General features: G+C 55.9%; 1 protein-coding gene across 4 annotated transcripts in view; it reads right to left on the minus strand.

Annotated features, from left to right (window-relative positions):
• Nucleotides 1-1,736: 1,736 nt before the first annotated feature.
• TMCO3 (transmembrane and coiled-coil domains 3) overlaps nt 1,737-12,930 on the minus strand; it is a 31,499-nt gene continuing 20,305 nt past the window's right edge. For 2 of the 4 annotated variants that reach the window (XM_036493402.2, XM_058670725.1), the window contains 5 exons: nt 8,944-9,139; nt 5,200-5,350; nt 4,015-4,094; nt 3,055-3,204; nt 1,737-2,360 (listed from right to left, as the gene is read on the minus strand). In XM_036493402.2, the coding sequence (XP_036349295.2) occupies nt 2,247-2,360; nt 3,055-3,204; nt 4,015-4,094; nt 5,200-5,350; nt 8,944-9,139 (691 nt within the window). In that variant the 3' untranslated portion in view covers nt 1,737-2,246. The remainder of the gene's footprint in view (nt 2,361-3,054; nt 3,205-4,014; nt 4,095-5,199; nt 5,351-8,943; nt 9,140-12,930) is intronic. The other 2 variants (XR_009246403.1, XM_058670726.1) reach the window with 2 other exon arrangements.

Below are 12,930 nucleotides of genomic sequence, written 5' to 3' on the forward strand. Positions count from 1 at the left end.
GGGAGGCACAGCTGTTGGGCTGGCTCTCAGGTGTACACCCTGTGAGTGTGGACAGACAAAGGCAGACACCACACAGAGTGGCTCACTGCCCAGGACCCTGGCTGTGTCTGTCTCAGATGCCAGGTGTGGCCCTGTTCCCATATCATGCAGGGCACCTCCAGGCCTCTCCTGGGGGTGGTGTGGCATGTGGTGTGTATGTAGTATGGTGTGTGTGTGGCACATGTCATTCATGAGTGACATGTATGTGGTGTGTGTGAAATGTGGTATGTGTGTGGCACATGGCAATCATGAGTGACACGTGTGATGTGTGTGTGAATGAGATGTGTGTGGCACTTGGCACTCGGGAGTGGCACATGTGGTGTGTGTGAAATGTGGTATGTGTATGGCATGTGGTGTGTGTATGGTATGTTGTGTGTGTGGCACTTGGCACTCGGGAGTGGCACGTGTGGTGTGTGTGAAATGTGTATGTGGTACGTGTATGGTATGTTGTGTGCGTGGCACTTGGCACTCGGGAGTGGCACGTGCGTGGTGTGTGTGAGGGGCAGCCATCTGCTGGCCGACAGCAGGAGATTTTGCACCTCCTGTCCCCCAGGTCTTCCCTGTTGAAGATGTCTCCTGGGTCTTGAGCCCATTTTTCATCTGATCTGTCCATCATTTTCCTCTTGAGCTTTTAAATTCTAGATTTTTGTGTGTGTGAAGTTTATCTAAAGGTGACAAGCACGGGCACGGGCCATGTTCAGGGGTGGAGTGGTCTGGACAGGAAAGGAGCTCTCTTCCCACTGCCTGGAGCCTAGGAGCCAAGGAGGGGTGGGCTGTTTGACACCACCCCAGGTCCTGGTAAGAGGTTACAACTTTGACAAGTGGTCACTTGACCTACAGGACCCCAGGTGTGACCATAGGTGGGGTGCTGTTCCTCACCCTGGCCCCAGGCTTGAGGCTTCCACCTCAGGGGTACAATGACAAGCAAATGCTGCAGCCAGGGGCTGGGCAGCAGACTCCTGAGTCCTGCCCTGTATGCTCTCCCTGGAGGCTGCAGGCCTGCCACCTGCTGGCCCAGCAGGGCACAGGTTACATGTGGCCCACACCGACAGCCCCAAAGGCACACTAGGAAGCACCTGCTATGTGGGACACACTCAATGCTAGCTGTGTCGTCATGTCAAGGGGACAGATGTGAAATCAAAAGCCAGCATGTGCTCTAGTCCGAGCTGGTTCTCCCTGCCCACCCCAGGCTGTAATCCCAGCGCCACATGCAGGAGGGGTCAGGGGCCAGCAGGTGTCGCTCCTGCCTACCCTTCCTGAAGCCTTGACAACAGCCGCATGGTAGAGCAGATGGCCCCTGCGGAGAGTCCTGGTCTGTCGGCTCTCACATGGAAACCATGACATGCTTGCTGAATACCCTAAGATAGGATGCAAGTGTCCTCCGACAGTACTGCACCCCGCTTGCCTTGAGGACAGTGGGGTGAACCGTGTGCTGTCGTGATGAGAACCAGTCGCTGAGCCTTGAGTGAGTTACACCCTTATCACAGCTGGTCTTTACTGAAGAACACACACATGGTGGGGCTACACACTATGCCCCATGGCGCTGGCTGGGACCAGGCTGGGAGCAGGAACGCGGTCTTGGTCCCCATGAGCTGACGAAGCCTCAGGGAGCATGAAGCTGGACCCAGAACTGGGACCCTGGGCCTCCTGCAGGGACTGTGGACACCGTAACTGCCTGGCTGAGTGGTAACTGACAGTTCACACGGCCTGGAAAGCATTTTATTGAAACACAGTAATAATAAAAGGCAGACACAGGATTTCAGGAACAAAAGCAAATTCCCAGCTCCTTCAAGTAAATACAGAAGTCTTAAGACTCCGAGTCACAGAGATGTTAAACAAGTACTGGATGAAGGCTATGGCTCTACAGATACACAATACATGAAAAAGCCAACTAGCTCTCTTCACCAAAAAACAGACATAAAAAAATAAAGCCAGTGAATGAACGAGAGGAAGATAATTGCAGTTTCTGTGAAAAGGCACATCCTGGCGACAAGGCCAGGCTGACCAGGACCCCGCCATGCCTGGTCACGGCCAGGCTGACCGGGACCCTGCCACGCTAGGTCTCGGGCAAAGGCCTGGAAAGCAGCAGCAAGAGCTGCCATCCACTGTCGGGGTCACCCTTGATATCCCCGAGCCCCACTCCAGGGCAGTGCAGCCAGAGCAGGACCTGGGCAGGGACAGTTGTACAGGCCGTCCACTGGGTGACCTCACAGACTTGACCGTCGCTCTGGCCGGGGCACACACTTCAAAAGGGCAGCTCTCCACAGCACTGGGGCCAGTAAGAGGCTAAGCGTGGTCACACTAAGGATGAGGAGGTACACCTGTAACAGGTAAACAGGAGAGGTCACAGGGTGAGGAGGGACTCCTGTATATGCGTGTCTGTAACAGGTACACGTGCTGCATGGCCATGTGCACAGTGGCTCACCTATACAGGGACATGGCCCTGTGTGGTCAGGAGTGTAAGGTGGCTCAGCTGCAAATCAGGTCTCATGTTACAACCTGATTCAGCCACTGATGGGGGCTCTGCAGGTCATTGGGATTTGTTGTCAGTTCTGGTGAATTGGGTCACAGCCTAGAGTGGGCTTGCCCGATAACTGTCTTTGGGTGGCCGACTATTTGACTGGCCACCCTGAATCCCTGGGCCATGATCAGTTGGGACCAGGACAGGTTGGTGTCCCCAACACCCACTCCACTGCTGTTACCTCTGCACATTGCCACAGCGCTGCCTGGTCCATCAGGGTGAGGGAGTGCATAGTGGCCTCCGCTGTAGGCCCACGCCACCATGGGGAAGCAGGTAGCCACTCGTGGGGCTCACAGTGAGGTTTTACCTCCTCACAGGGAGTGTTAACTGCTGCCACAGGTGATGGTTAATGGCTCAAACTGGCACCAACTTTGTCCTGAAAAATTCCACTTCCTGCCCACAGCCTCAGGCCCACCATGACCTGAGCCAGCTACCAGTGCCTGGTACCCCGACTCGGAGCAAGAGTGTGCTCTGGCCGGCAAGTGGACACTCACCTCCCGGGAGATGATGCCAGCTCTCCGGGCTCGGCTCCCCAGGACGAAGGAGAATTCGCTGACCTGAGCCAGCCCTGCAGACACAATCCACTTAATGTACTGGCTGTTCCTGGGCAGGATGAGGGTCAGGACCAATGCTGCCAGGACAAACTGCAAGAGGTGTGAGCTGTTACCACAGGGCGCCTGCCCTGGCTCACTGAGGGGTACCAAAAGGCAAATTCACAGGGTGGGAGGGCAGGCTGAGGGGCAGTGGCGGGGGCCGGGCCCTTCCCTGCACAGAGTGGGAGGGCAGGCTGAGGGGCAGTGGCGGGGGCCGGGCCCTTCCCTGCACTGAGTGGGAGGGCAGGCTGAGGGGCAGTGGTGGGGGCCGGGCCCTTCCCTGCACAGAGTGGGAGGGCAGGCTGAGGGGCAGTGGCGGGGGCCGGGCCCTTCCCTGCACTGAGTGGGAGGGCAGGCTGAGGGGCAGTGGCGGGGGCCGGGCCCTTCCCTGCACTGAGTGGGAGGGCAGGCTGAGGGGCAGTGGTGGGGGCCGGGCCCTTCCCTGCACAGGGTGGGAGGGCAGGCTGAGGGGCAAGGCACAGCATCGGGAGTTGAGCCCTTCACTGCAGACAGGCTCCTCAGGAAGTTGGAGAGTGACAAGCCAGCTACAGTGACCCAGAGCATCAGAGATGCTCTCCTCTGCAGCCTCTATTAATAGAAAAACTCAATGCCCTGTGGTTGGGACAGGGTGGACAATAGCTAGTACCGGAGCCAGCACTGGCAGCGGTGTGGGCATGCGCATCTGCCAGCCACAGTGTCTCCTTTCCCAATTGCTGGAACCCTCTAGGACAAACACCCCAACCCCAAGGTCCCAGACTGACCACCCTGGCATATGACGGTGGGGTAGCATGGGCTACCCTTCAGGCCTAGCAGTCTTTCAGGGTCCCCTCCAGGAAGTGGCCAGTGACTTGGACAGCGTACCTTCATGGCCACCACGGAGAGTGTGAGGAATGCCAGCACAGCAAGCTCGTAGACCACGAATGTGGGGAACACATGGAGCCCTGTGGGGACACAGGGTAGTCAGCGCCAGCTCCCCCGCTTCTGTCACATGCTTGGCCAGCAGCTCAGCGAACTCCAGCATTGGGGATTGGCTGCAGCCCGATGCTGGGAGGCGTTGGCAAAGGCACATGGACACCGCAGGGTGGCTCTGGGAGGAGGCTGTTGGCCAGCCTGGCTCTCCTGTATGAAACTACCCTGCCAGCTGGACAGGTGGGGGCCCTGGACACGGATGAATGAGAGCCCAGGACACTGGATAAGTGAGGGCCCAGGACACTGGATAAGTGAGGGCCCAGGACGCTGGATGAGTGAGGGCCCAGGACGCTGGATGAGTGAAAGCCCAGGACGCTGACTGAGTGAGGGCCCAGGACGCTGGATGAGTGAGGGCCCAGGACACTGGATAAATGAGGGCCCAGGACGCTGGATGAGTGAGGGCCCAGGACACTGGATAAATGAGGGCCCAGGACGCTGGATGAGTGAGGGCCCAGGACGCTGGATGAGTGAGGGCCCAGGACGCTGGATAAGTGAGGGCCCAGGACGCTGGATGAGGAGGGCCCAGGACGCTGGATGGGCACGGGCTCAGGACACTGGATGAATGGGAACAGCCACAGGATGACAGAGGCTGCTGAACTTGACTGGGATCCCAGCATTCCACTTGTGCTTCACTCACTGGCACACTGCAGACAGAACCTTCTATCCAGACCCAGGGTAATTTCTCCACATGGGCAGGGGGCATCTCCCCTGTGGGCACATGTATGTCCCAGGAATGGATCTAATCCTGCTGCACACGGCAGGAGGGGCCTAACAGTCAGTCCACCCTGGCTCTGACGTGGCCTCCTTGTCCAGCCTAGTCAAGTTTAACTCCCACCTCACCGTGAGAAGGGTGGACTCCACACAGGATCACTAATTGGCCTGATCTCATTACTGCTGTGGCACAGAGAAGGCAGAGGCCCAGGGAGAGGCACAGAGTGGGGAGCAGGCAGTGGGTGGGGCATGCTCAGGGCTTACCCGGGGCACAGAAGGCACCCACATCAGTCATACATACGAAAAGGATGGCAAAGTTGGAAACACTGGGGAATTACGGCATGTGGCCACACACAAGAAATTTACCTATCGAGGAGAAGAAGATGATGGCCAGGAAATCGCGGATGGGCTCCATGTATGCAGCAGTCTCCTCGGTGACCACGTGGCCCTGCGAGGAAATCAGGGCCCCAGCCAGGAAGCAGCCCAGCTCCATGGAAACATCCAGCAGCTCGGTGACCTGAGCACAAGGACACACGGTGCCCCACATCAGGGCCCCAAGCATGACTGGCATGGGGCCTCTGCTGTGGGGCTCAGGACAACGCCAGCTCAATCCACTGGATCTCAAAATCCCTGCGATGATCTCTCAGCTAGGTTGTGCCCAAGCCCTGAGAACCTACCAGCATTTTTCGTAACTGTGACTGTGTGTATAAGACCTTTTCCTGGGCCCGGCGGCGTGGCCTAGCGGCTAAAGTCCTCACCTTGAACGCCCCGGGATCCCATATGGGCGCCGGTTCTAATCCCGGCAGCTCCACTTCCCATCCAGCTCCCTGCTTGTGGCCTGGGAAAGCAGTTGAGGACGGCCCAATGCATTGGGACACTGCACCTGTGTGGGAGACCTGGAAGGGGTTCCAGGTTCCCGGCTTCGGATCGGCGCGTACCGGCCGTTGCGGCTCACTTGGGGAGTGAATCATCGGACGGAGGATCTTCCTCTCTGTCTCTCTTCCTCTCTGTATATCTGGCTATAATAAAATGAATAAATCTTTAAAAAAAAAAAAAAAGACCTTTTCCTTATCTCAACTCCACGGGCAGCTGGAAGGTGACATTCACAGGTGAATCCCAGCGAGGCAGGAAGCAGACCCAGTGGTGGGCACAAATCCACAAGAGGCTAATTCAAAAATGGACTTGTTTTCATCTTATTTAAAAGGCAGAGGGAGACAGACTTTATGTCTACTTGTTCACCCCCCAAATGCCTGCAGCAGCCACATGGTTGGTGTGACCCAATTCCTGAACTGTCATGACTGGCACCCTGGGTGCAAAGGCCATGAGCTCTGTCATGACGCCAGGCTGTGGGACAGTGTGAGAGCTGAGAACCAGGAACTTCACACTCATCACACACCATGCACGCCACATACCACATGCACACACACACACCTGAAACAACACACACACACACACCTGCACAGCCATTCACACACACCTGCACAGCCACTCACACACACCTGAAACAGCACACACACACACCTACACAGCCACTCACAAATATCCAGAGGTAAGCCCGGCTCCTTGAATTCTGAGATGCAGACAGAGGCAAGAGGCATGTGGAAATGCAGGCGAGAAGGCTGATGGCATCCCCAGAGTTCAATGCTACATGGACAAGGAAGGCCCCCAGCTGAGGACACGGCAGCTTCCTGCTCCGGGGCAGCTCAGGGACCCTCACACAGAATGTAACAGCACCAACCACCATGAAAACTCCTGAGAACCAGGTCATGCCAAGCTCAAGAACATCTGTAAAAAAACACACTACTGAGTGTAAAGGCAAGGCCAAAGCAGAAGGTGCCACCACTTGGGAGATGCCGGCCCCGCCACAGGAGGGGCTGAGGGCACCACGGTAGGCCCTGGGCCCAGGGTGCTGCCCTCGGCAGTCGACAGGGCATATGGCAAACGCAGGGTCATGGGATGCTGGGGTGGGGGAGGCATACTGAAAGTGTACGCCCCATGGCACTCTGAAAACCCAAGACCATGTGTACGCTTTGACAGGGCAACTGAAGTAGGCTTAATCTCTATAGGACAATAACCCCGACCAGCTGTGGCTATAAGAACATAAGAACACGACAGCCAGGACCCCGGTGCGATCCTCCCCCTTCAAGCATCAGGAGCCCATATGGGTGTCTGTGTCCTGGCTGCTCCACTCCCCATCCAGCACCCTGCTTGTGGCCTGGGGAAGCAGCAGAGGATGGTCCAAGTCCTTAGGACCCTGCATCCATGAGGGAGACCTGAAAGAAGCTCCTGGCTCCTGGCTTTGGATCAGCTCAGCTTTGGCTGCTGTGGCTATTTGGGGAGTGAATCAGTAGATGGAAGATCTCTCTCTCTGTAAACCTGTCTTTTCAATAAAAATATACATCTTAAAAAAAAAAAGAATACAATAACCAGAAGCCCTCCACCAGCACTGTGCATTGGCACATGTCCACGCAAATGTCCTGACTAGTGCACATGACTGAAGGATCAGGGTCCCACCACTCCTGATGACAGCTAAAATCACAATGAGGGATGATGGACATCTGCCTTCTCTCACCACACAGGGGAGCAAACTGGTGCAGCAGCTGAGGGTGGGACAGGGAAGAGCGAATTTGTTGGGACCTAAGTGGGTGTACCTTCAGCGTCCAAAACCCTATAGACACTGGGAGGCTGGTGCAAGTTCACAGCCTGAACTGACAGCAAGAGGTTGACCTGTAGCCTTCGTGCGGCACATAGCATGACAAGCAGAGCTGGCACCGGACAAGGCGCCTCTTTGTGACTCTGTCACATCAGAAGATGCCTAGGCCCGAGGTGGGCAGGATCAACCTTTTCACGGTGCGGGAGGGCTCCAGGAAGCCGATGTGCCTGTCAGAATGATTCCAACAGAAAAAAGTCCTCTGGAGTGGACACAACAGGGTGGGATGCAGAGAAGCCCTGTCCCCAACATGGAGAAGATCGTCAGAGGAGGTAGTGGGGAGGTGAGGGTCCTAGCCTGTGGGAGGTGAGGGTCCTGTCCTTTCCTCAAGAGGACAAAACCCGGGCCCGGCGGCGTGGCCTAGCAGCTAAAGTCCTCGCCTTGAAAGCCCCAGGATCCCATATGGGCGCCGGTTCTAATCCCGGCAGCTCCACTTCCCATCCAGCTCCCTGCTTGTGGCCTGGGAAAGCAGTTGAGACGGCCCAAAACTTTGGGACCCTGTACCAGCGTGGGAGACCCGAAAGAGGTTCCAGGTTCCCGGCTTCGGATCGGCGCGCACCGGCCCGTTGGGGCTCACTTGGGGGGGGTGAAACATCGGATGGAAGATCTTCCTCTCTGTCTCTCCTCTCTGTATATCCGGCTTTCCAATAATAATAAAAAAATCTTTAAAAAAAAAAAAAAAAAAAGAGGACAAAACCCAGAAGGAACAAACTCAGAGCTGCAACTTACTCCAAAACAACCACAGGCTCACATACATGTGTACGAGGAATTCATCGTAGCCTACTGAGCAGCCAGCAGGGCCCTATATAAATGGGTGATCTGCCCTCCTGAGCTGACCACACAGATGCCCATAACCCAGTGGCCCCTATGGGTCTCCCTCCTGAAACTACCACGTGGATGCTCAGGACCCAGCTACCCCATCTGGTCCTCTTCTGAGAGCCCAACGCATGTTAAAAGGCCCAGCTCAAAGGTGGCACAGCTCAGGGCTGCCCTAGGGCCTCAGGTGGCTGTTGATACCAGCACACCTCTCTCATTCTAAGTGCTGACCACTGAGATGGTGACGCTGCTGTCACTCTGGCGGTATGTGGGTGTTCAGGCGTGGTTCCCACATCTTACAGAAGAACCCTAACTGTCCAAAATGAGCCTCTTCAGCAAGACCCGGGGAGGCAGTCAACCTGCCCTTGCTCCTGTCAACACTGACGTCCCTCCAGGCTCGGTCAGTGCAAGGCGAGGTGGGCTGGAGAAGCACACAGACACGGGCCCTCCTGGCTCTTCACATGCTCTCAGAGCGCATCAGAGTGGCAGTCAGACCTATCAGCAGGTTACCTATGTTAACCCACCAACACATCTTTCCAGGGAATGGACCCAGTGGGCACTAGAGAGAAGGGACACTGGATTACCGTCAGCATCAGGAAGATGAAGGCAGATATGCCCAGGATGAGAATCTCCTTGTTGCCTTTGCCCTCTGCGTGCAGCTTCCGGTAGTACGGGCCCACGAGGTACATCTTCACAAGGAGACACAGAAGGAAGACGGCGGCCAGCGAGAAGAGGGTCTGCCCCATGAGAAGCAGGACACGCAGCATCTCCATGACGATGCTAGGAGGGAAGACGAGACCATCACACAATCACACAATGCTCTCCCAAAGCCCAAGCCACCAAACAAGTCTCCCAGGGCACACACGATCATTTAAAAAAATTTATTTAGTTTTATAGGAAAGGCAGATGTACAGAGAGGAAAGATAGGCAAAAAGATATTCTATCGGGCACCGGTTCTAATCCCGGCAGCTCCACTTCCCATTCAGCTCCCTGCTTGTGGCCTGGGAAAGCAGTGGAGGACGGCCCAAAGCCTTGGGACCCTGCACCCACATGGGAGACCTGGAAGAGGTTTCTGGTTCCCGGCTTCGGATCGGCGCGTACCGGCCGTTGCGGCTCACTTGGGGAGTGAATCATCGGACGGAAGATCTTCCTCTCTGTCTCTCCTCCTCTGTGTATATCTGACTGTAATAAAATAAATAAATCTTTAAAAAAAAAAAAAAAGATATTCTATCTGCTGGTTCACTCCCCAAGTGACTGGGACGGCCAATCCAAAGCCAGGAGCCAGGAGCTTCTTCCAGGTCTCCCATGTGGGTGCAGGGTCCCAAGGCTTTGGGCCGTCCTCTACTGCTTTCCCAGGCCACAAGCAGGGAGCTGGATGGGAAGTGGAACAGCTGAGACATGAACTGCCACCCATATGGGATCCTGGCGCATATAAGATGAGGACTTTTGCCACTAGGTTTACACCAGGCCCCAAGAACACCTTTAAAACAGTGAAATAAAACCTGCAACTCAGAAAGTCAGAGATGTCCTCCATGGGGCTGGGCCACCCCGCAGCCTGCACTGCGGAGGCCACCTGCTGAGAGCCTGGTCAGAGACTAGGAAACCAGAGTTGTCTTCCACAGGGGTTGGGCCACCCAGCAGCCTGCACTGTGCAGAAGGCCACCTGCTGAGAGCCTGGTTAGGGACCAAGGCAGGCACAACATGCTGCCTGCCAAGGATGACCCCGGGCCAGAACCCCAAGGTTACATCCAGCAGCTCATGGGAACATGATTTTCACATGCGTGTCTCAGGATGCCATGACATCTGAACACAGCTGCCCACCATGCAGTCTAATCCTGGTTTCCAAGTCCCTTGCCTCCTTCTGCCTCTGAGTATCCCACACATAAACATGGCAGTGCCAGACACTTGCCTTGGGTCCCCACAGGCCCCAGGAGACTGGGGGAACTGTGATGGCAGCCAGGGAGACTCAGAAGAATGGGTGGGGAGCAGAAATGGCGGCTGCATTGTTTCCTGCCTGGACTTGGGGTTTGAAAGAGCAGGCCCCCCAGGCACCCCTAATTTCCTTGACAGTGCATGTGTGAGCCATCTTAACTTCTCATTTCACATGCCTGATAACCAATGGACCTCTTTTCATATGAGATTCGACTGCTCCAAGGGTTCAGCAAGGGCCCCGGAGCATAGGAGGCACTGATTGCTGGGCTGCATGCTAGGCTTTGCGTGGTGTTGGCCATGGGGTGGGAAGGAGGGCAGGCAGCCATGACCCCTTGGTAGAAAACAGTAATCACAGGAAGAGAGCTGACCACACACCTTCCAGTTGTGGGAAGCTATCTTTCCGGTACTTCGTCTAGTCACTCCCCTCAGATGTGTGCCTGTCTCCCCTCAGATGTGAGTCCGTCTCCCCTCAGATGTGAGTCCATCTCCCCTCAGATGTGTGCCCTCCATGTCCCCTCAGATGTGAGTCCGTCTCCCCTCAGATGTGAGTCCGTCTCCCCTCAGATGTGTGCCTGTCTCCCCTCAGATGTGTGCCTGTCTCCCCTCAGATGTGAGTCCGTCTCCCCCTCCCCTCAGATGTGTGCCTGTCTCCCCTCAGATGTGTGCCTGTCTCCCCTCAGATGTGTGCCTGTCTCCCCGCAGATGTGAGTCCGTCTCCCCGCAGATGTGAGTCCATCTCCCCTCAGATGTGTGCCTGTCTCCCCGCAGATGTGAGTCCGTCTCCCCTCAGATGTGAGTCCGTCTCCCCTCAGATGTGAGTCCGTCTCCCCGCAGATGTGAGTCCGTCTCCCCTCAGATGTGTGCCTGTCTCCCCTCAGATGTGAGTCCGTCTCCCCTCAGATGTGAGTCCGTCTCCCCTCAGATGTGAGTCCGTCTCCCCTCAGATGTGAGTCCATCTCCCCTCAGATGTGTGCCCTCCACCTCCCCTCAGATGTGAGTCCGTCTCCCCTCAGATGTGTGCCCTCCATGTCCCCTCAGATGTGTGCCCTCCATGTCCCCTCAGATGTGTGCCCTCCATGTCCCCTCAGATGTGTGCCTGTCTCCCCTCAGATGTGAGTCCGTCTCCCCTCAGATGTGTGCCTGTCTCCCCGCAGATGTGAGTCCGTCTCCCCTCAGATGTGAGTCCGTCTCCCCTCAGATGTGAGTCCGTCTCCCCGCAGATGTGAGTCCGTCTCCCCTCAGATGTGTGCCCTCCACCTCCCCTCAGATGTGAGTCCGTCTCCCCTCAGATGTGTGCCCTCCACCTCCCCTCAGATGTGAGTCCGTCTCCCCTCAGATGCACATGTCCCATCTCCCAACATATGTATGTCCTATCTTCTCTCAGATGCATGTGTCCTGTCTCCCCTCAGATGTGTGATCTGTCTTCCTTCAGGCACATGTGTGCTCCATCTCCCCCTCAGAAGTATGTTTGCCCTGTTTCTACTTCCTGGCTCCACACACCTTTCGGCGCCTTCCTCAGATACCAGACCCAGGGGCCACTACAAACTTGCACAATGGGAGTGAAAACATCCTTATATTTAGCAGTCAGAAAAATCTGGCAAATGCAACCATATTAACACAAGATGATTCTATCTGTGACACTGTTCACTACACATCTAATCTAATTATCAAAATTGGAAGAAAAAAACAGGAAAGTTTACACAGCAGACAAGGGTACTGTCAGTCTACCAGCAGTAGGCATGAGCAGAAGCAGCGAAGCCTCCACAGTTGGAAACCGAGCCCTGCATTTAAGCAGCCTCAGGTCAGGGAGGAGGAAGCAAAGAGAATGTCAACAACCACTGTTTATGTTGTGTGAACACAAACACACACAAGTGTCAATGTTTCTCAGACAAAGATGGGAGACAGCACAGAGGGAAACCAGCAGCACTGAACCCCAAGACTGACACCTCATGCCCTCATGGACAACCAGACTAGAACAGTGAGTGATACCTCATGCCCTCATGGACAACTAGGTTGGACAATGAGTGACACCTCATGCCTTCATGGAACTAGACTAGGACAGTGAGGGCCAGTTCACAACCTCATGGACAACTAGGCTAGGACAGTGAGTGACACCTCACACCCTCATGGACAGTGGGACTAAGACAGTGAGTGACACTTCATGTCCTCATGGAACTAGGCTAGGGCAGTGAGTAACACCTCACACCCTCATGGACAGTGGGCCTAAGACAGTGAGTGACACCTCATGCCCTCATGGAACTAGGCTGGGACAGTGAGGGCCACCTCACGCCCTCATGGACAACTAGGCTAGGGCAGTGAGTGACACCTCACACCCTCACGGAACTAGGCTAGGACAGTGAGTGACACCTCACGCCCTCATGGACAGTGGGCCTAGGACAGTGAGGGTCACCTCACGCCCTCATGGACAGTGGGCCTAGGACAGTGAGTGACACCTCACGCCCTCATGGACAGTGGGCCTAGGACAGTGAGGGCCACCTCACGCCCTCATGGACAGTGGGCCTAGGACAGTGAGTGACACCTCACGCCCTCATGGACAGTGGGCCTAGGACAGTGAGTGACACCTCACGCCCTCATGGACAGTGGGCCTAGGACAGTGAGTGACACCTCACGCCCTCATG

Source organism: Ochotona princeps, chromosome 12 (assembly GCF_030435755.1).
Source record: "Ochotona princeps isolate mOchPri1 chromosome 12, mOchPri1.hap1, whole genome shotgun sequence".
Classification (NCBI taxonomy): Eukaryota; Metazoa; Chordata; class Mammalia; order Lagomorpha; family Ochotonidae; genus Ochotona; species Ochotona princeps.